A 24,368-nucleotide genomic window follows, 5' to 3' on the forward strand; every position below is an offset into this window, starting at 1 on the left:
GCAAAGTCATTTTTGCCTAACACTAAAATAAACTTTTTTCATCTGGCCTCCCAACAATGAAATATAAAACACCCCCACAAAAGAAATTGATGTCAACGTACCAACCTCTCTTCCCCCCCCCCCCCGTCACAGATAAGGGGGGGAGTTGGGGGTTTATATATTCTAAAACCCACTAAAAAAAATTTGTTCCAAGTCATTGGGTTTTCACTTTTCACAAGTGATTTATTTTTTCATTTCTGACATTTAAATGTGGATATTTATCAACTCCAAAAATTTTTTTGGGGGAAGGGGGTAATTGTATCGAGTCCCCTCCCCCCCCCAAAAAAAATCAAAAGCTTTGACGTCTTTTGATGTACCAACATTTTAAAACATTAAACGCTTAAATTTTTAAAAACTGTAGCACGAACAACTACCAAAATTATAAAGTAAATAAATTCACTTTTTAACTAACTGTAACATTTATATAATAACTTTCAAACTAATAATTAAATAATTCATTAATTAAATATATTAATAAATAAACTTTTCATTAGAAAATCTATCAAAAATAAAGAGAAATCTTTGAAAACTAAAATTATCACATTTAGGAAATCTATCAAAAATAAAGAGAACTCTTTGAAAACTAAGATTATCACATTTAAAAATGCTTAGTAATTCAAAATTTTCCTAATATAATAGAAATAAAATAGAGCAATCAATTTTATATTGTTTTTTAAATAGAAATTCTTTGAATTTATAGAATTTAGCAGATTAGTATCCAATGCGTTAAAACCGGTTCTGATAAAAACTGAAAAGTCATGTATCGTTTTGTATGGGTCTAACATAACTAGAATCGATCTTTATAACTTGCATTTTACTAGACGCGGAAAGTTGTCTAAAGTGTAAATAAATAAATTGGTATTGTGACAAACGGACATACGGACGTGTTTAAACAATTATTATATAAAAAAATTATTTGACATAATATTAAAACCAGTTTTTTTAGCCCGTGCCTTTGGCACCTCGGGGCTAAAAAACTGGTTTTAATCTTATAATTGTACATTATATATCCGCAGAAAGCTGTTAATAATACGATGGAAGAAATAACTATTACTTCATCTATTTTTTTCTGTTTTGAAGGTATTAACAAAAAAAAATAATTAGAACAAGAAAAATAATTTTTCATCCATTTCCCTATACCTGCATCCCTGATTTTTCAAATATGTTGCTTAGGTCTGATAGTATATATTGAAAGTACTTGCATATATATATATATATATATATAGAGAGAGAGAGAGAGAGACAGAGAGAGAAAGACAGAGAGAGACAGAAAGGAATAAAGAAAGTGTAATTGGAGAGAAAAAGAAAATAAGAGAAAAAAAAGAAGCCAATTTTTGCCTAAATCTTCTATGCTCTTTCTATAATTATACGTCTAATATAAACTATCACTGGTTGAGTTTAATGTAAATATTTTAGTTCCCAAAACCTAATATCCTCGTACTATATAGTAAACATTTGACTCTCAGGGTCACACGGTAAAAGTTTCTGGTAACAACGAATGTCTCCAAAAATCTATGAACTTTAAAGACTTCTAACTGCCAAACGGTGGATATCGGTAACCACTAAACCGATTGGATTCTACTCTTCAGGGTATATACCTACTGGTCCTGTGGTGGTTTTAGGCTATTTCGTGGGGGGTGGGACACCCCCAACCCCCCTTAAAACCAAAAAATCCCCCCCCCCATTTTTTTTGCAGAAGATTTCCCTGGTCCTTTTTTTTGCAGAAGATTTCCTTTGTCCTTTTTTTTAGAAGATTTCCCTGGTCCTTTTACGAATTTCAACTGAATTTTTTTTATCATCTCTTGGGGCAAAGCCCCTAGAGGCTAGGGGCGAATCCGCTAGTTAATCAATAAAGCACAGTTATCTTGCAGTGCACATAAAAAAGACTTAATTTCTCCTTTTTTCTACAGTGAAGCTTACCCTGTGCACCATAGAACTTTATTTTTAGGCTTTCTGGTGCCGCTTAAAACGGTGTGCGGGCATAACATGTACGTTAAGCCGTTTGGCAGCTTTGGATTCTTTAAAATTCATAGATTTTGGGAGATAATCGTTACCAGGATCAATTTACCTTGAACTGCACTACATCCCATTTTCATACTATTTATTAGTTTTAGAAGCGCAGATTTTCTGCAATTTACGGTATGTACATTTGAAACGCGAGTCTAAGCATAAATATCTGTGGCGTGCTTTTGCAAGGGGACGGGGGTGGTTGTAAACGTATACGGGAGACGTGCCCTTTCAATTTTGATTTTTAGGGGGATGTTTTCACCACCCTCTTTTGCACGCTTCAAAGTTTCATTTATAGTAATATCAAAACAGATTTTTAATGTCAAATGCTGGCGTAACAGTCGCGAGCTGCAGATCACGACGGACGGACGTTACTCGGTTTAACTCAGTAGAGAAGCTTCGCTTCTATACCCAATAACACAGAGGTTTTATATTATACAAGATTTTTTATAAACATTTAATTGTTCCGCCCGAGAAAAATTTTGATAATTTTTTTGCCCCAGCCAAAATGTGGTTAATTTATGCAAAAAATGATCCTTGCAAAATATTTTTTCTGTAATGCAAAAATTGCGACCACATAAGCACTGCAAAGCCTTTGTGTGATCTCTATTTTAAAGATTTGTCAATATAAACCTGAAATTTACAAAAAAAATCTTTGCAGTCTCAATTATAACATATGAAGGTATTCCAATGATGTCAAAATTACCAAATTTACATAAACACATAGAACAATACCTGATAGTAAAATATACTATTTGCTTTATTTGTTTATATCCCCCTGCCTAGCTTATAGAATACTATCCTCCCACACTCCTCCCCCTCCCCTCCCAACCGATAAACTAAAAATATTTCAGGACCTTGATGAAGCTTCCATGAGCAAAATATACACTGCAAACCAAAAAAATAGGAAATCTTCAATTTTTAGAAAAGCAGCTTCATTATTCATTTGGGATGATTTTACTATAAATATGAAATATAGATACAAGTTTCCATTGTGATTTTTTTTATTAGTCAGCAACAATGAAGCACAAGATCTCAAAAACAGCATTTGGGGGAAATACTGGTAAACCAAAAAGATATGCAAATTTAAAGAAAATAAAAAATATACATACATATTTATTTCAAGAATTTATTTATCTTCAATAAATCACATAAAGTCCATTCAGAAATTTAATTAAGATGATTATAAACTGATAATTATGTTTTTTTTAACATTTTTCAATAAGTTTTTTGTTTGTGTTGCAATAATAAAAGGATTATACTTAATCAGGGATTAAAGGGATATGACAATGGCCGATAAATTGAATATCATCATTAATGATGATGCACAAAATTAACCCCTATGTAGATTACATTTAGTGGTTGAATCGTTTGAACTCTCAACTTCATGAATCAATCAATCAAAATTCATAAAAAGTCCCCAAAGGTGTTGAGCCAAGAAAAATAAAACGTTATTATAAAACTTTGGGGACTAGTGTAATAAACAGTCCAATGTCCCCTCCCTCCCTGATACCTAATCCGTATTAATACTGACTTTGCTGAAACAAGGGACCGTGAATTTTCAGCAATTTCAAAATTACCCCTGTTATTTTGGACTTGATTTTAGCAACTTTAGCAAATATCAATTTTCAAGTATAAATATCACTTATGAAAAAAATGAAAGTTTACATGACAATATTAGTAATAAAATCACTAATATATTCCAATTTTGCATCTTGTTCTGATTGTAAATCATCCTGAAATAATAAAAAATCTTTTAGAATCCAGGCAGCTGAAGGTAAAGACAATTTCTGATAACTTGATGAACATCCCAAATGATGATACCCAAAATTACCCCTTCTGTAGATTATAATTATTGGCTGATATGTTTAGACACCTGACCCAACCAATCAAAATTCATTGAAGTCACAAACACTTGAAAATCTACCCATTTACAAAGCCAGGTGGCTAGTTTCGGTGCTCGACTAGACACTTTGACGGAAAACGCCAATTTTTTGTTTTGTTTTTAGAGCATGAAATTTATAGAGGGGAATATAGTGATTTATTTTAACCTATGTGCAAAAAGATCGTTTTATTAGGAATCTAAAGGGATAAGACAATGGCCGATAAATTGATGTACATCCCAATGGTCATACCGAAATTAACCCTTCTAAAGATTAAAATTATTAGTTAAACCGTTTAGACAATTAATTTAATGAACTAACCAATCAAAATTCAATAAAAGCCCCAAAGTTAATATGAGACAACTATAAGAAAACCTTATTTGAAAACCTTTGGGACGAGTGTAAAAAACAGGTCAATGTCCCCTCCCTCCCTAAGTTTAATTAGCAAATTTTCTCAATCGACTTAGTCTGTTCGATTGTTGTTAATGTGCTTTTCAGGAAAGTGTTATATTTACCTTAATTTGAAGCTCTAGTAAAAGTTCATCACTTAGATTTCCACAAAGCTCGCGATATCCACTACATAAATAGATAGGTAGATAAGTAGGGAACTAAGGGGATAACACAATGGTCGATAAATTGATGTACATCCCCAATGATGATACACAAAAATAACCCTTCTGTAGATTTAAATTAGTAGTTAAAATATTTGAAAACTGAACTTAATGAGCCAACCAAGCATAATTCACTAAAGTCTACAAAGTTGTAAAGCCAACACAAAATAAAAACTTTATTATAGGAATTTTGGGACTAGTGTAATAAACAGCCTAATGTCCCCTGCCTCCCTGACATTTATAGATAGGGTAGATAGATAAGAGAGAGACAGTAGACCAATAATGTGCGCAAGTTATCCTTATAATAAAGTAACAGGATGTCTATCTGTCTGTTTGTCTGTACTGTAGAATCTCGCTAACCGCTGAACCGATCGGGTTCTCCTTTACAGGGTAGCTTCTCATAGGTCCTGGGAAGGTTTATAATTATTTTGGGGGAGGGTACACCACCCTCCCAAGAGAAATCGCCCATAGAAAAAAATACCCCCCCCCCAAAAAAAATCCCCTCTCCCAAATTTTTTTTTCTTTTCTCAAATATCAAATAAAAAAAGGTTATCAAATTTAACTTCCCCCCTCCCCGTCCAGTGCCCCCTAGAAGCCTCTAGGGATGTAGCCGCTAAAGATAGTACAATTCACAAAAAAATTCTTAATTAGCTTAAAAATACGTTCTCCCCTAAATATAGCTGACAGACACACGGACATTTAAAATTATAGATTTGATTTTCTACTTACAAGGTTTAAACAATAAAAATTTTGTCACAAAAGGCCAATCATGATGAACAAAATTACCCCTTGTGTAAATTGAAACTATCCATGAAAACTTCAGACAATGCCAGTTTGTACGAACCAATCAATGGTATAATTTACAATTCAATTTCCCTTACCTTCCTGATGAAACAAAAAATGTAACGAAACCTCGATTTTTAAACAAATTACTATAAAGGAGTATGGTATAGCCAACAAGCGAAATAAATCTAAAATAATATTACGGAGGCAGATAAAAAGGTCGTCTATTCTATTATGTGTTGGCCCCCAACAACAGCTGAAAATCACGTGTAGGTTTCGTGATTTTTTCTCGAATTATTTTCGTTGTTGGTAAGAGATCTTACTCATAATAAAGAAAACCCTATAAATTGATTTTAATATACATAAGCCTTCATAAGTTTAATTTTCACTAGCTTTTTCTGATTTTTATCTAAAATAAAAACCTACCCGATAATATTCTTCAGTTGATTGATATCTGTTTGAAGTAGTGTTTCCCATTTTAACTTTGGGTCCTAAATAAAAAAAAAAGTAATTAAATAGGTTTCATATATTTGATATTTCGCCTCTAGCCTTTAGGGGAGGCCAAGAAAAAAAACTTAAAACCAGCCCAAGCATAGCCCAAGACATTTACAAATTATAAAGCTGCCTTCAAAATTACAATGCATTGAGACCTGCAATATTAAGACAAAAACCTTACCGCATAATATTAACCCTTAACAGTCGGGCCCCTTGCCGCACCTTAATCGGTCGGGGGGGGGGGGGGGCATTTAACGCCCCCCCTATTATCTCAGTTCCTAATAGAGCAAGAGGGCCTAAAAATTTTATGCAAGTCCGATGTTTGATAAAGAATTTCCGACCTTAAGTAAGTCAAATTCAATTTTCGCTTCCTTCACCCTTTTATTTAACAACCTTTGTTTTTAGGTTATTTTTTTACTTAAAAATTTCAAACGGCTTTTATTTTCTTATTTTTGAAGCTAGATAAACAATTTTTTTTTGCAGAAAATGTTTATCTTAATGTAAATTTTATATTAGAAATACGAAATATAAATATTAGCGGCCGCAGCTGTAATTGGCAGCTGCCAGCCGCCGCAGTCGGCGGTCGGCGGGAAAACGGCGGCGGATCTTTATGAAATTTTAATTTGTTATGTAGACATGTAAGAAAATCTTAAGTTTAAAATTTGAAGTCTGTAAGTCAAAAATTGCGGCCACAGTAGCCTTTTAAAGATTTCTGGAGACCTGGAGGATCAGGACCTGCAGGATCATACCTAGAACCTGAAATTGACTTGAACACCTGTACTTAATATGAGAATATACTACTAGAGCATATTTTAGTATTTTGGTAAGATAAAATGCTTTGTGTAAGTCAAAAAATATTTTTGAACTTTACCTGTGCCCGCCAGGATGGAGATATTTAAAAAATTCCAACACTCAGTTATGTGTCATACCCATACTTAAAAAGTCACGCAGTTTGGGCTCTTTATCTTTCACACACAGAAAATGAGTTAGAAAAAACCGAAGGGGGGGCGTTCAACGTCCCCCCCCCCCCCACCGTTAAGGGTTAAAATATATAAAACACTAGGAATAGGGTAAAAGGTATATAGCCAACAAGCGAAATAAAACTAAAATAATATTTGGGGGACTGATGAAAAGGTACTACTATGCGTTGGACCCAAAATATGCTATAAAATCACGACAAGGTTTCGTGATTATTTCCGATTTAAATAAGTTGAGCTGGTAACTGCTGATAAATTACAGATAGATAAGTAAATAGATAATAAGCTTAAACGATAGATTAGTAAAAAAACAGTTAGTAAATAGATAAATTGATAAGACAGACAAACAGTTAGAAAGATATACAAATCAGGGAAAAGGGAATGTGATACTGACAAACAATTTCAATGGAAAATTTCCCCACAACCCCCTCCCCCTTTTCCTCCCCTTCTTACCCACCACTCTTCAATTACATAAAAAACAAAATATACTTACACCTTACTTTAAAAGGTTTCGTGATTTTTTTGTAGAATTGGTTTTTAGAATAGCTACCCCTGTATACAAATAAAGAGATTTATAGACAGATACACAGACTGACATATAGATATAGCTAAAGATATATAGACAAAAATGACAGAGAGAAACAGATAGACAGACATCAAAAATATTTAGATTTTGAAAGCTTGGTATCTTGTCCCGTTGGGGTTATAAGAAATTTTTTTATTTTGGTATAATAGATACATAATTACAGATAGATATAGTTAGAGATAGATAGACAAAATAAGACACAAAGTTAGATAGATAAAAAGATAGATAGAAAGATAGCCAGAAAGATAGACAGAGAGATAGACAAACAAGACAGAAAGATAGATAAAAATTTAAATAGATAGCTATAAAAAAAGAGAGATAGAGAGAAAGTGATAGAAAGAAATTAAACCTGTTTAGATTTTGAAAGCTTGGTATCTTGTCCCGTTGGGGTTATTGGTGAATTTTTCAGCATGGTATAGTAAGCTTTGGTCAGCAACTTCGTTGTCTCATAACTAACAGTCTAAAAACAAGGATGACATCATCCATAAAAGCGAAGCTCTGAAACGGTAGGACAAACGAACATTAACAATTGTAGAGTATAAGAACTGAATAATCAGAATATAAAAGTCGAAAAAATTGTAAGTAAATTTGTCAAAAACTGCTGAAATACAGGATAATGTTCAAGGACATACTGACATTTTCAGGTTTTGATTATAAAGATGCTTCGCTTATAACATTGTACTTTGTTGTTCTAGGAATCAGTATGCTAAAAATGAGATTAATCGGATAATAGTATCACATACAAATTTGTTGTTAAAAAAAGTTAAAAATCGGACGTACGGACATTCTTGTATTGATTATAGAGTTGCTACGCTTTCTCAATTGTACCATAATTATGGAAAAGTTAGACCCAGTATTAAGACACAATGAGAAGTCGTCAGAAGTTTTTTGACAACGCTAAAATTCAAGTAATTAAAAAATATATGCATTGTCTATCAAATATCAGATTAATATCCCATGAAGAAAAATCAACAACTTACCCTTCCTTCTTGAATTCGTCTAGCCAGAATTTTGTGTAAATTTGTTTCTAGAGCTGTATGGGCTGAACCTAAATCAAATTAATAGACATTTGATTTAAAGGAAGAGAATTAGAACTTAGTTTCCATGAAAACCTTTTAAATTGAAAAATAGGCATACAAACTCAATAGAAATTAACTTTTCAATCAAATGAAAATACTCAAGATAGGCAAATTCAAATAGACATCCATCTACTGTATAGAACGCCTGAATTTTTTTGTATTAGTGCAAAAAAATTGACAAACAGACAAAAAAACGTTTTAGAGACCATTATCCCATCATCTTAAAACTAATCAATTTACCTTTAACTTTTTGGGGACTGGTTTTAAATTGATCATTCTGACTTTTTGGCCTGACCGCCAGAAAACTCAGAGATTTTGGACCCGTTTCTGGCACATACTCGTGACCAAAGGATGGCTGCAAAAAAACATAAACTTTTTGATAGTTTATTTTAGGTTATGTTAGAAAAATGTTAATGATTGGCCCACAGGGTTAGAGCCCCCCGCAGGTGCAAGAAATAAGAGAAAAGCTACTGTGAAAATACGACGAAACCAACTACTTCGTTTTTTTCCATGATCCGCTTAAATCATATAATTACAAAATATCTTTTTTAGGGGATATTTCACAAATCAAATAATTACATAATTTCTTTGTGGATTTTTTAGGGACGATTTATTTCTGGAGGATAGAGGTACCCTACCCTAAAATTGTCATAAAAAACTTTGTTGAACTATAAGAAGCTTCACCGTGAAGGAGTTAATTATAGTTTCTGCCGTAAATAAGACTTTTCAGTAAATATACAAAGAATTATTAACAAAAATGCAGATATATATTTTCTAATTTGAACCTCGTAAAAGTGTCGAACTATGACGCCAGAAAAAAATAACAATTAACCAATATGAAGCCAGTATTCACTGTAATTGACCAATGGTAAAATATATAGCGGTCTCTCATTGGTTAATTGGTAATTTTTTCTGACGTAATAGTTCGACACTTTAACTGTGTTCTCTAATTTTAAATGCTGCGCTCCTTATGAACTTAATTGTCCTTGCTTGATTGTACAGTAACTTCGCTGTTTTGAAAACTAATAAAACCTGTAATATACCTTTATAGTAGGTCCAAAGGCACTAACATCCCAGCTATAGTAGACAACCGACCTTGTGATTGCACGACCTTAGTCTGGATTTCTAACTGTGCCTATTGTGGGCCAAGACATTCACCCTACTCTTAATCTGACATAGCTGCAGTAGGTACAATCTTTAACGTCTTTAGTTATGACCTGGTTTGGGTCGAGATTCGGAGCTATCTCCACCCCATCGATAAGCGGTCAGGAAGGGAGGGGACATTGGGCTGTTGTATTACACTAGTGGCCAAAGTTTTATAATAACGTTTTCTTATTCGTTGGCTTCGGGGAATTTTATTGAATTTTAATACGTTGGTTCATTAAGTTGAGTGTCCAAAAGTTTCAACCACTAATTGTAATCTACAGAAGGGATCAACTGTGTATCATCATTGGGGATGTTCAACAATTTATCAGTCATTATCTTATCCCTTTAGATCCCTGGGTCATAATACCTGTAAACTCATAAGTCTTAGCTCTGCGAGTCTCAGCGACTCGCCGGGGCTCCAACTCAGTCTCAGTGAGTCATCCAGGGCCTCATCAGAGTCGGGGGGCAGGGGGGACCCATCGGAGGGGGTCAACATCACTTCTAGTGGCGTCATCTGACCTAAAAATATTATATAAACCTAAAATTGTATTAAAAATATTATAATAATAATATAATAGCAATGACCACTTGGATTTATAACATTTTTTGGTAGATGCATTCTCTGAAAAGCAGAGCCTCTTTTTTAGGATGTTTTCCAAACTTGTAATGTTTAAACTTTTCAACCAATAATTTAGATTTAACGAAGGGGTATTCTTTTTTTATAATTATTGTGTATGTATATCATTTTATTGTTCTGTGTCTTATCCCATAAAATCCTTGTATTTTTCTCTACTTTTCCTCTCTACATGTCAATTTGTCAAACTAAATATTATCTATCTATCTATATATATAACAAACAATTATCAATCCATATATCTATGTAGCAATTATCCATTTATCTATCTATTTCTCCCTTTCTTCAGTCCATATGCCATGGTTATGTAGTTTCTTTTTCATTGATTTGACATTTTTTATAAGGGAGTAACTCAGGAATCTAAAGGGATAAGACAATGGCTGATAAAAAAATGTACATCCCCAATGAGGACACAAAAAATTACCCTTCTGTAGATTTGAATAAATAGTTAAAACGTTTGGAAACTCAACTAAATGAACCAAATAATCAAAATTCTGTAAAAGTCCTCAAAGTTGATAGGCCAATAAATAAGAAAACTTTATTGTAAAACTTTGGGGACTAGTGTAAGAAAAAACCAGATGTCTCCTCCCTCCCCGGGAGTAACCACAAAAATGCAGGGGATTTTTCCAGCAGCGAGATACTAACCGAAGTCACTTCAAAGTTTATTATTATTGGTACTATCAGCTAAAAAGTAGGGACTTTTTTTTGGGCGGGGAGGGGGGTTGGTGTTAAATTTTGCTATGGGGGTATTCTATTCTGAGGGTGAAGATACCCACTCCAAAAATAGTTAACAAAAACTTTCCTGGACTTACAAGAAGCTTCACTGTAAAGGAGGACGATATTGTTTCAGCGGTTAGTGAGATCCTTCGCTACAGACAAAAAAGCTTACTACATTATACACATAATAGGATGTCCATGAGATATTCTTAATCAAGTAATTATGATTCAACAATTTTGAAGTTTGATTGATTTTTAATCATTACCACAACTCAAGAAATAGTGGTTTCAATTATCCTTATAATAAAGTAAAAGAATATCTGTTTGTCTGTACCGAAGGATCTCGCTAACTGCTGAACCGTTATGGTTCTCCTTTCCTTCTCATAGGTTCTGAGAAGGTTTATGACTATTTTTTTGGGAGGAAACCACAACCCGCCAAAGAGAAATCACCCCTTAAAAAAATAACCCACCCTTCCCCCCCAAAAAAAATATTTTAAAAACTAAAATTGAAAGGAGGGTTGGTAAACTTCCCCCCTCCCCTTAAAGTGCCCCTATATCCCTCTAGAAGCATAGCCATTGTAATTAAATATACTTTGCCATCAGATGAATAAACAGAGAGACAAAAAGATATATAGAAAAATACTTAAAAAGAAAGGAAGGTAAATGCGTGTTTTTTAAACCCCCCCCCCTTATTTTCAATTTTGTTTAAAAATAAGAAAGGGGTGCTCAAAAAGGGATTTATAGTGAAATTTTGTGCTTTATGATATATATCAATTATTGTACATAGTAAATTGTTACAATTTATATTTTAATTTAAAAATTAGTCAAAATAGAAGAAATAGTACTTTATCACAAAGAGTAATAGACTATAAGGAAAGACACCTGTTATCTATAATACAAAGTAGAACGATGTCTGTCTGTTTGTTTTTGTGTTTGTTTGTCTGTTTGTAGCGAAGGATCTCGTCCTTATAATAAAGAAACAGGATGACTGTACCGAAGGATCTCGCTAATCGTCATAGTGAAATAGGTCCAGAAATGTTTTTAACTATTTTGGGGGAGGGTATTAAATTTTTTTTAAAAACTTAAATTGAAATAGGGGGATCGACTTATCCCCCATCCCACAGGCCCCTAGATGCCTCTAGGGGCGTAGCCGTTAGTAACATATAAGGAAGCATCATCCACCACAAATAAAATAATATTTTGATTGTTATAAAGTACGTTGTAAATTAAATTTCACTACCCAGGGAAAAGAGATAAATAAGTGAAGAGGGTTGCTCTTATGAGATTGGACCTACACTCCCCCAAAATAGTTATAAACCTTAAAAAGCTGTACTGTCAAGAAGAACCAAAGCGGTTAGTGAGATATTACAAAAAAAGACAGACAACTAAGTTTTAAAGTAATTACAGTATGCTAATTTAAAAAATGGCTGAAAACAAAACAATTTATTCTGTTTCAAAAATCTAATATTTTTGTTTGGCGAAAAATAGTTTTCGCCAGGTGCATTATCCTTAATGGCCCTGGCCTTATACTCAGTAGGCAAAATGACAAACAGATTAAATTAATGACACTTAATTTACTAAAATACAAGGTAGAAGAATTTTGTCTGTTTGTCTATCTATTTATTTGTCTGATTGCCTGTTGGTACATTTAGATCTCTGAAACTATATGACTTAATTTAAAAAAAAGTTTATTTATGCAGGAAAGATTAGTTTAGTATCTAGAGAATATGGAAAGCATTTTCAGAAAATTCTTCTATGTTAAATCATCCTTATACTAAAGTAACAGGATGTCTGTGTGTTTGTGTGTCTGTGTGTCTGTACCGAAGGATCTCGCTAACCGCTGAACCGATCAAGTTCTCCTTAACAGGGTACCTTTTCATAGTTCCCGGGAAGGTTTTTAACTATTTTGGGGGAGGGTACCACCACGCTCCCAAGAGAAATCAAAATAATTCGAAATTTTTTCTCTCGAATAGAGACTCCTACGTAACATTGCAAAGTATCGTAGAATATTGATAGAGACTCCTTCGAAACATTGCAAGGTATAGTATTATCTTTTTTAAAGAACCAAACATTTAAAGTGCCACTAGAGGCCTCTAGGGGCGTAGCCGCTAGTATTAAAGAAAGTAGTACGGTATTTTGTCTGTAGCTTAAAATCTCTCTAACCACTCAACCGATTGGGTTCTCAATTTTAGGGAACTTATGCCCCAGGATGGTCTTAGAATGGTTTAAGGCTATTTTAAAGCTTCTTTTACCCTTTCAAAGACAGAGCCCCTACAGACTAGGAGAGCTATTTTCCAATACAATACATTGGATTGACTGATATGGATAAAGAGATTCATAAGTTAGATGCTCCTTGAATGTTTGAAGCTTTTATTGTAAGCAATCTTAATTCTTTTTAAAAATCATCAATAGAAAATGGAAGAAATACGTTTCTACTTAGAGTACAAAACTACAAACAGTTATAAAGTAGCTATGTTATAAATTAAGTAATTATGCATTTCAATTTTACTAAAGAATTTTGTAAGAAGATATATTTATGCAATGCATGTCTGTATTCATAGAGTATATACCCGTTGAATATTTGACGCTTTAATTTTAAGCAATCTTAATTCTTAATTTTAAGAAGTAAGAGTTAAGTTTCTTTTTAGAGTGACGTACGGACAGACTCTAGTTAAAGAGTATCTATGCAACAAGTTAAGTAATTATCACTTTATTTAGGAATTTTGTAATAAAATGTATGTATGTATCTTTGCACATATTACATATTTAAAGAAAATTTAGTAAAAATCCTTAAACTTACAAGTGAAGCACAGAGCCCCCCCTCCCCTCTCCATACTATTTAAAATATTTATAAGCGTGATTAAGCCCCTGCAGTAAGGATGTCTAACCCAGCGCTTGTTTAAAAATTATTGATAGATATCGGAAAAAAATTAACATAGCAGTAACATAAAACTAAACATTAAACTTGATATATAAAAATCATGAAACCTTTAAAATCAAGAAATTTTAAAAATCTAGAAATAAAAATCTAGCACTGCAAATAATAGACAAATTTGAATGACATTTAATTTATCCCTGAGAATTTCAGCCGTCTATCTTAAATAGGAGTCGAGAATAACACAAAAACTTGAAAATTTAGGAATCAAATAACCTAAACTAAAAAATTTGTTTGTGGTCCACTTTCGTTTGAAGAGAAATTGCCGAAAATTTATTTAAATTGCATTAATTTTGTTGCAATTTAAGGTTAGATGATTTGTTAAAAATACGTAATTTATCATTGAGAGTGCAAATATTTATATGTTTTCAGCAGCGTAGCTACGCTATAAGTATCATAGCAGCGACGCCTCTAGAGGGAGGGAGGGGGGGGGGGGTTTAAGTCGACCCTTCATTAACATTTTTTTTTGCATGGGGGTATTTTTTATGAGTGATTTCTCTTGGTAGGGTGGAGGTACCCTCCCTCAAAATAGCTGTAAAACTTCCATGGACATATATCTATGGTATCTTTAGACATAATGCGTTCTTGTTTCAAAATTATGCCATCTTTTCTTCAGAAATATTAAATTCTGATTCATCAAAAATATTTATTTTTCAATAATATAACAAGCTGCTCAAGGACAATAAGAAGTTTATTACACTACTCCCTAAAGTTTTATAATATCGTTTTCTGATTCGTTGGTTTCAAATATTCAAAACATTCCATTCAACCACAAGTTATTATTTACAGAAGAGGTAATTTTGAATATCATCATTAGGGATGTGCATTAATTTATCGGCTATTGTCTTATCCTTTTAGATCCCTGTATGCCACTAGTACTTCTCAAGTACCTACTCAGTACTCATATTATTAAAACAAAACATCACTTTTGAAGAAATAATTTTTATGATATATTTCTAGCCTCTTGGGTAACATCTAACCCTGCAGGAATTTCTTTTACTTGCTTAACCTAGCTAACACTATAAAAATGTTTTGTCTTAGGAATTTAAATGTTTTGTAGATTGAGTTAAAAACAAAAAAAACTAGACGTTTCCAATATTTTGATAAAATATTTTTGTGTAGTTAGGACCGACAATTAAAGATCTTGCATATAAAAGCTTGGTGTCTATTACCTAATACTCTGAATATAATATTTCTTGGTCACTTTTAAGATGACCCTACTCAATCCTTTGAGGCGAAAAAGGCCTATGAATATAACATCTGAAAATTAAATAATAGGTAATTTATTGCACCGTATTTTAACCAGTTTTGCGCGGATATGAAAATCTACAATTATAAGATATTTCTATTAGCACTGAGATGCCAAAGGCACGGTCTAACAAAACTGGTTTTAATATTATGTTTTTATATTCGTAGAAAATTGAATATAATACGATACGATACATGATTTTTCAATAAGGCTTAGAACCGGTTCTAATCCATTGTATATTGATCAGTTTCGAAGCCATACTGGAAATGGTTTTATATTCACCTGAAAAATCCATTGAATCATCTTCTTGAAAAGTTAGGGTGTACAAATCCTCAAGATATCTCGAGTCTTTCTTATAATGTCTAGATAGAAAGATAGCTAGCTAGCTAGATAGATAGATATATAGCTAGCTAGATAGATAGACAGATAATATTTGGGTGTACAAATCTTTTAAATATTTGGAATCTCTTATAATTCTAGATAGATTGATAAATAATAAGGTAGATAGATAGATAGAAAATATCATGGTGTACAAATCTTTTAGATATCTAGCTAGAATTATTCTTGTAATGTCTAGATAGATAATTAGATAGAAAGATAAATATATAGATAAGTAGATAGATAGAAGACTCTGCAGATATAAAGTAAGATACATGTAAATGGTTAGGCTGTACAAATCCTCTAGATATCTAGAATATAACTTATAATGTCTAGACAGTTAGATAGAAAGTTAGATAGCTAGCTAGATAGATAGAAATATAGCTGGATAGATAGATAGACAGAAAATATTTGGGTGTACAAATCGACGAAGCCCATTTTGTTCCGAATTTGTATCACTTTTGAAAAGTGCGACTCCAGTTACGTCATATTTTTCTTTCCCGAAAAAGGGAAGGGGGGGAAGAAAATCTCTTCAAAAGAGATGGGGAAAACCCCCTTTTCTCTCATCTCTTTTTTCTTCCCCCCTTCCCTTTTTTTTCTTTCCCCCTTCCCTTTTTCGGGAAAGAAAAATATGACGTAACTGGAGTCGCACTTTTCAAAAGTGATACAAATTCGGAACAAAATGGGCTTCGTCGTACAAATCTTCTAGATATCTGGAATTTCTTATAATTCTAGATAGATAGATAAATTATAAGGTAGGTAGATAGACAGAAAATATTTGGGTGTACAAATCTTCTAGATATCTGGAATCTCTCTTATAATGTTTAGATAGATAATTAGATAGAAAGATAAATATATAGATAAGTAGATAGATAGAGATAAATAGAAGACTGTGCAGATATAAAGTAAGATACATGTAAATGGTTAGGGTATACAAATCTCCTAGAAATCTAAAAAGCTTTCTTATAATGTCTAGAAATATAGATAAATAATAAGGTAGATAGGTAGATAATATCATGGTGTACAAATCTTTTAGATATCTGGAATCATTCTTGTAATGTCTGGGTAGATAGATAGATAGACAAGAAGATATAAAGTTAAAAGGTTATGATTTACAGGGTTTCTAAATATCTTGAATCTTTCTAGTAATGTCAAGATACATAATTAGATTATAGGGTAGATATCTATCAGTCTATCTACTAGTATTGTATCAGTTCTATTATAAATTTTTATTTAAATCAATCATACTATATATCTATTTCTATGATTATCTATCTATCTACTAACCTTTTATCATCTCTACTCGTAGGTTCTATTTCAATGCTATCATCATTGCTGTTTGCATTTTCATTCAATTCATTAGGAACTGTTTCATTGTCTGTATTATTAGAATATTCTTTAATTTTTAATTTTTTTAAATTTTTGGATTATTTTAAGCCAATAAAAAGCTTCCTAAAATGGTGATGAATGATTCGACTATGAATTACACTAGTACACAAAGTTGATCATATTTGTAACTGGAATTTTCATTAGGGGTAATTTGTTCATCATTAGTGCAGATGTACACAAATTTTTCTTTCATCATCTTATTCCTTAAGATCCCTGAGTTAATGTCTAGCTGCGCTAACGAAAATGATTGGTTTCTTTCTAAGAAACCATTATTAGTTCTTTTGTTAGTGTAGTAACATTTAATGCCATACGGACAAATAATAACTATAGAGTAGCTTAGTAGCTTAGCTTATAGTGTAAGCCTTAGTCAAATTGTAATATTACAACTTTATATTCAGCTTGATGGCTAAACATTTTTCTAACAGACAATCCATCTTTTCGGAATTATTTTTTTGCACACAAGCGGGAAGACAAGGAAAGTCCCTCAATGACGTCATAAAAATGAGGGATGAGTAGAGGAGAGGAGGGGTGGGAAAAGAAACCCCTAAAAAAGAGATCGATGCTGAATTTGAGGGACTTTCTTCGTCTCCCACAAGCGGCTGCCCAGCCCTCTATAAATAAAAGAATATGATAATATTGGCCTGAGGAGTCATTAGAATCACTGCCACTGATAAAATCACTGCCATCACCACTCCTACAGTTTCAACAGACAAGAATGATGATTCATTTTAGAGAAAATAGATTTTGGGCTGAATTGTCTTGATTTTAGCAAAGCATTTGATAACAATTTAGGTGAGAAAAATACAATTTTAATTATTTAAAAAAAATACCGTAGAAGAATTTTTTTAAAACTATAAATGGTCAATGTTTGTTCTTCTTTAACATATATATATATAAATCTCAAAATATTAAATTTTATCTTGCATAATTTTTAATTTTGAACAGTGTAGTGATTGTAGGGCATAAATGACTTAAAATTTTAAAATATAAAATGTAAAATCAATCCTTACAAGTTGAATAAGATGAAAAAAGTTTGCAATACGTTACCAAACTATATTTTTGATTCTTGTGCAAATCATATCACACTAAAATCATCTCTGGACCTGTAAGTTTTGACAATCTTTTATAGCCTTGACTGTAAAAGAATTCAAAGACATTTAAAAAAAGATGGCAGTTGTTATTGTTTGACCTGTACTTGTATAAATATTTGATGTTCCTTTTCAAATTTTTATAAAATAGATATTTTTATCTGGAATTTTCCTGGGCTCAATGATATCATCATCATCATTGTCTATGCTATCACTGCTGATATCAAAAGATCCATTGTTGCTTTTGAGACCTGGTTCATTATGGTTCAGTAATATTTGCCACTAGTATCAGATTTAAACACTAAATGTTTGGATAACTCAAGCTCATCCATAGACATTTATTTCCTTTATAAATCCGACATTGATCTTGAACAATAGAGCAGGGCATTTTGTAAATGTTAAAAATTGAAAGTTTCTGTGTAGTAAAAGTTGTCGCAAATATATATATTAAATAATTATAAATGATTGATAATCAATTGCTACCTTTTTGCTGACATGGTGGCTCAATCGCTCGTAGTCGGGGAGGTGATAGGTTCGAATCTCGGCTAAACACCGCGTATCTAAAATACGTTAAAAATGGTTCCTACTACTGCTATGTCAGGTGCGCGACATTTATAGTTAGAGTAGGGGGAATGTCTTGGCCCAAAAACAGGCGCAACTCATTACCATGCACATTTAGGACTTCAGGCCAAAGGTCGTGGAATCAAAGAGTTGATTGGCTCCCCTTATTAATCCTGGATTGTTGGACCTGGCGTTAAAGTGTCATTGACAGCAGCCACGCCCATATAAGGAGGTAACATTTCACATTAACTCACTTTATATGCTTAATATTTTACACATAAACGTACTCAACTTGTTATCAATTCATTTGACTTAAGGTTCTTTTATAAAAAAATATTTGTGAATATTTCATAAGTTACATTTGAACTAAATTTACCATTGACATAAAGATTTATCTGAATTAAAGATACTTCTGAGATAAAATCAAATTTGACATAAAAGTATATTTTACAAAAAGATACAATTGGCACACATATTTTAAAAAATGTTATGTATCCAATTTTTTATGTCATATTAAATTTTATATCAGGGATATAAAGGGATAAGACAATGGCCAATAAATTGATGTACTATACATCCCCAATGATGATGCACAATATTACAATTGGTTTTTGAAACGTTTGGACACTCAACTAAAGTCTCCAAGGTTGTTAAGCCAATGAATAAGAAAATGTTATTATAAGACTTTGGGAACTAGTGTATTAAACAGCCCTATGTCCCCTCCCTCCCTGTATCCTATGTCAAATTTACTTTTATATCAAAATAGGATTTATGTCAAACGTTGAACAGACAAAGTTTTCATCTTCATGACAAATATTACTGAACCTGGTTTTATATCACTTGTTGGAGTATCATTATCACTTTTTGCTTTATCACTATTAGTATCTTTGGTTGTTACATTCTTAACAAGCTCAATGTCTTTTTTGGGTCCGGTGGTTAAATCATCTGACATGCTTTTCTTATTGTTCAGTTCCAATCCTGAAAAAATATGGGTGTTTTAATCGTCTTATCTTTTGAAAATTTTCATAATGAAGATTGTTGGAAAACATATACGAGAGATTAGAGTGAAACACTAGAGGGAGAAAGAGTTAAATAATTGTATCTCCCCATCGCATCAACCTTGTGCAACCTTTCTTTTGGGTCATTGAAAGTCAACCAAGTAGCAGAAAATAATTTAGAAGCAGACGAAAAAGTTCATTGAAAAAGAAAGGGAGGTAGTTGTCTGTATATACACATCTATACTAAAGATCTGTTTACGAGAGTTTCCCGGGCATATAACTGTCTCCCCCCCCCCTTATATGAAAATAAATTAAAACAATAGTGGTGTTGGGTTTTCATGTTTACTTTAGGTCAGGTCGTGTTGTGTACAGGATAGCCCTGAAGGGTTAGGACACCGCAGATATAGGCCTCGCTGGGTTAGAGCCCCTTACAGTGTGTCTAGGCATAATAAAAAAAATAATATCCCTCCCCTTTTAATTCATTTCTGTAAAAAAGTGAGGGTTTGTGCTGGCAAAGCACTTTGAAGGAAAGCGCCAAAATATCTAAATGCAAAACATCCCAAAAAATCTTTAAACGTATTCATTATTTCCACATCCTATTATTTAAAGTAGTAAAATATTTTTGTCTGTAGTGAAGGATCTCGCTAACTGCTGAACTGATACGATTCTCCTTTACAGTAGAGCTTCTCATAGATCCTGATAAGGTTTATAGCTATTTTGGGGGAGGGTAAAAGTCCCATCGCCTGAAGTGCCCCTAGAGGCCTCTAGTACATTAAAAAGCATGGTACCTTGAATAAGACCATCTTCTTGATCCAGCTCTACAAGACCATCATTATCCTCTAGGCCATGTCGAGTCAAATCAAAACTAAATTCAGATTCATCCATTTTTACAACATTTTTTCTATTAAATTTGTTGAAGATTTTTTACATTTTTTTTTCTGAAATCAATAGCTAGAAAATTCAGCCTATTAAAATAATATTTTTCTGAAATTAAAGAGATATTTTACATAATCAGCAATCCAATTAAATACTTTTTAGCCATTTTAACTGCCGTTTTTCTTGAATTGAATGAGTATCTTAATAATTCAAAATCACTCTTCTAAAAGATAAAATTATTGGTTCAAAGGTTTGAACACTACTAGTCTGTAACTAACCAATTGCAATTCAATAAGAGTATCCAAAGTTTTTTGTGATAACCGATAAGACTTTGGGTACTAGTGTAATTTATAGTTCAATGCCCCCTCCCTCCCTTAATAATACAAGTGAATTTTAACCATGAAAAAGCTTTTTATGCCTTTTTCACATCAAACTTTTTAACTTCCCTTGGTAAATTCGAGAAAAAAACGCAATATCAATAGAAAAAGATGAAAAAAATTCAAACAAAATATCTAAAAAGCAACAGAGCAAAAAAATTTCATTATGAAAATAATTCAATTCCTACCTGCCTCTTTAAAGAAATATTCTAAATAGTTAACAGGGATAAATTTGTCTATTAGTAGCGCAACAATATAAATTGATAAATTTAAATAAAAATTGGATTCACAAATTTCAGTTGGCTGTTTATTACACTAGTCCCCAAAGTTTTAAAGTAACGTTTTCCTATTTGTTGTCTTAACAACTTTGGAGACTTTTACTAAATTTTGATTGGTTGGTTTTTATTAAGTTGTGTATCCAAACTTTTCAACCACTAATTGTAATTTACAGAAGGGGTAATTTTGTGTATCATCATTGGGGATGTACATAAATTTATCGGCTATTGTCTTACCCCTTTAGATCCGTGCAAGTACTGGAGTATCTGCTCTTTTTAAATTCAAATTAAATACAGCTTCAAAAATAGGCTTCAACTATATCCTTTTTTTTCTACTATTATAATAATAATATAGAAAATAAATAAAAATTGTTTTTAACTAACAAAATTATAGAATATCTAATTATAAATTTACTTTATTAAATGAAACAAAGAAACTCAAACAAAAATTTATTCACTTCATTCACTATTTTTTTCATACAATTTTTTATATCTTTATATTATATTATAATAAAGAAAGTTATATTTTAACTGGTTGTCACTGAGAGATAGAGAGAGGAAGAGAGAGAGAGAGAGAGAGAGAGAGAGAGAGATAGGGAGAGAGAGAGAGAGGGAGATAGAGAGACAGAGGGAGAGAAAAGGACTTTAAGCTCCGTATTGGCTTCTTTCTCACAATTAACTGGACACCTACACACACACACACACACACACGCACACACACTCACACATACATACACACACAAACACACACAAACACACCGTCATGCACGTATATTCGCTTAATAACGAATTGAAACCGTTTCCACAGTACAGCAAAAAATAAGTTTCTCCAGGCATAAGACAATGGACAATTCATTCATAACCAAATCCTACGCAGCCTATACCCTGGTGAACCTAACCTAACCTTACTTAAAGTGAAATACAAGCTAACGAAAATTCACCCCGCCCCCCCCCCTACCATCCTTATTTCTATTTATTTTTTAAAAAAAGGAAGTGGGGGGAGGGTAAAAATTAAAGTAAAAAAGAACACAGTAATAGTGTCTGACTGATTATGACGTAACAAAAAAAATTAGCCAATGAGAGGCCACTATAAATTTTACCATATTGGTCAATAACGGCCTCTCATTAGCTAATTTTTTTTGTTACGTCATAATCAGTCAGACACTATTACTGTGTTCAGTAAAAGAAATAAAAAAAAATTGGTTGTTTTAAAAGAAATGTTCACTCCGTGGCAAACGTGGAGCTTATTATGCTTTAATCAGGATAGGAAAGGACAATGGCAGTTAAATTAATTTACAACCCTTTATTCTCCCTAGTTTTTACCAGCTACTCAAGGGTGATGTTTATACACATAATTTGAGGTTTTGATTAATTTATCACCTACAGCTCTATCCCTGGTTTTAATAAACTAAATATAAGTAGTTTCTGCAATGTAGCAAATATTTTTTAAAAAGCCATATTTTCAAATCAAAGGCTCTTCAAACTGACTCCAAAATTAAACAGTATTTCATTAGGATCATGGAAAGAAAGCAAAGTAGTGGGTTTCGTCGTATTTTCAAAATAGTTCTTGTTTGGTTGGGTCAGGTAAATGTTAAAGATTTCCCCGCAGGGCCTATAAATAGGAGAAAAGCTACTGTGAAAACAAGACGAAACCCTCTGCTTCGTTTTCTATCCATGATCTTTTTTTATACTTTTTCGTATTTTTTTTTGTATCAGTAACACATATATAAAATATAGTTTACAAGCAGCTGCGCTCCCAGCATCTAGGGGCTATTTATTGTATTAGAGAGGGCAGGGAAGAAAAGAAAAATATACTAAAATCAACCTGGGACATATGTAAAGCTGCTCTGAAATGGATAACTTAATCGGTTCATTGGTTATTAAAATCTTAAGCTACAGATATAAAACTTTATTACTTTATATTATAGGATAGGGCCAAATTCAAATATCAATATACTTAAATGGACTAAAAAAATTCGAATAATTGCAAGATTTTTCAAATCTTCGCTGTAAAAAAACTTTGCTGGTAAAAATAAACACCAATAAATAGTTATAGTACACACAGGATACAAAATATCGATTTCTTTAAAGCCATAAGCACTTAGGGAGGGAGGGGACATTTGCCTGTTTATTACACTAGTCCCCAAAGTTTTTTAATAACGCTTTCTTATTCGTTGGCTTATCAATTTTGGGGACTTTTATAAAATTTTGTTTGATTGGTTCATGAAGTGTCCAAGCGTTTCAGCCACTAGGATAGAGATAATTTTGTGTGTTATCATTGTGGATGTGCATTAATTCATAAGCAATTGTCTTATCCCTTTATTTCCCCGATAAGCACTATTTATTTGGTGATAGGTACCCAGTATTCGGGGAATGCACGCATGTTTAAAAAGTACAAGGGTAAAAAATCAGCTTCTAAAAGTTTAATTGATATTTGTTTTTAAAATATTTTGTGTTTTAAACATTTCATTAAATGAGTCTTTTAAAGATATATGTAAGAAGTGTCAAAGACTTTCTCACTCAGTGAATTTATCATAATAATTAATGTACAAAATCGGATCCTAACATGCTTGTCTTTGCGTATTTAGCTGGATAGAAAGAGAGATAGATAGAAAGGTAGACAAAAAAATATAGTTAGATAGATTGATAGGATTCAATTCATACAGTTGATAGATAGAAAGAGGTAGTAGGAATATATTTAATACAGATGATAGATAGATAGAAAGGTAGATATAATAGAAGCAGGTAGATAGATAGAAAGAGGTAGATAAAATGAATACAGATATTTAGGAGGATACATATAAGTATTATACATAGAAAGTAAAATATAAATATGATATAGAAAAAAATATCTCTATAGAGCTAGATATTAACTTATATAAATAAACTAATAGGAAGGTAAAAAAATATCAAACATAGATAAATACCAGCTGCGCGTCAGCCGTTTCTAAAAGTCAGGGAAATCCACAGTTTAAAATTTGAAATTTTAAATCTGAATAAAGTATCCAAAGTTTTTAAGCCAACAAATAAGAAAATTATTTATAAAACTTTTAGTACATATGTAACTTACAGTCCAATGTTTCCTCCATTACTCTACAATGTAACAAGGATGACAACATCCATAAAAGCGAAGCTCTGAAATGGAAGAACGAACGAACACTAACACTTGAGAAGTGTCAGAACTGAATAAGCAGAATATTAATGCATAAGTGAAAGTCTATTAAATATTTTAAGCAAATTTGCTTTAAAAAAGTTTAGATACGTGATACAGTTTAAGGACATACG

The 24,368-nt window shown here is 32.3% G+C and overlaps 2 protein-coding genes across 2 annotated transcripts; both read right to left on the reverse strand.

Annotated features, from left to right (window-relative positions):
* Positions 1-3,186: 3,186 nt before the first annotated feature.
* On the reverse strand, positions 3,187-17,629 carry LOC145335519 (uncharacterized). The gene is made up of 10 exons (XM_080181304.1): positions 17,550-17,629; positions 16,807-16,897; positions 15,424-15,503; positions 9,974-10,125; positions 8,701-8,815; positions 8,362-8,429; positions 7,731-7,841; positions 5,750-5,814; positions 4,445-4,505; positions 3,187-3,782 (listed from the first exon to the last, which is right to left on the reverse strand). The coding sequence occupies exons 3-10, from the start codon at positions 15,434-15,436 to the stop codon at positions 3,711-3,713; spliced, it is 657 nt and encodes a 218-aa protein (XP_080037430.1). The 5' UTR covers positions 15,437-15,503; positions 16,807-16,897; positions 17,550-17,629; the 3' UTR covers positions 3,187-3,710.
* A 499-nt stretch (positions 17,630-18,128) lies between these two features.
* LOC145335264 (uncharacterized) lies at positions 18,129-20,489 on the reverse strand. Its single transcript, XM_080181002.1, has 3 exons — positions 20,344-20,489; positions 19,383-19,535; positions 18,129-18,247 (listed from the first exon to the last, which is right to left on the reverse strand). The coding sequence occupies exons 1-3, from the start codon at positions 20,438-20,440 to the stop codon at positions 18,129-18,131; spliced, it is 369 nt and encodes a 122-aa protein (XP_080037128.1). The 5' UTR covers positions 20,441-20,489.
* Positions 20,490-24,368: the final 3,879 nt, after the last annotated feature.

This window comes from Acartia tonsa, chromosome 13, assembly GCF_053477335.1.
Source record: "Acartia tonsa isolate MP-2025a chromosome 13, ASM5347733v1, whole genome shotgun sequence".
In the NCBI taxonomy this organism is placed as follows: Eukaryota; Metazoa; Arthropoda; class Copepoda; order Calanoida; family Acartiidae; genus Acartia; species Acartia tonsa.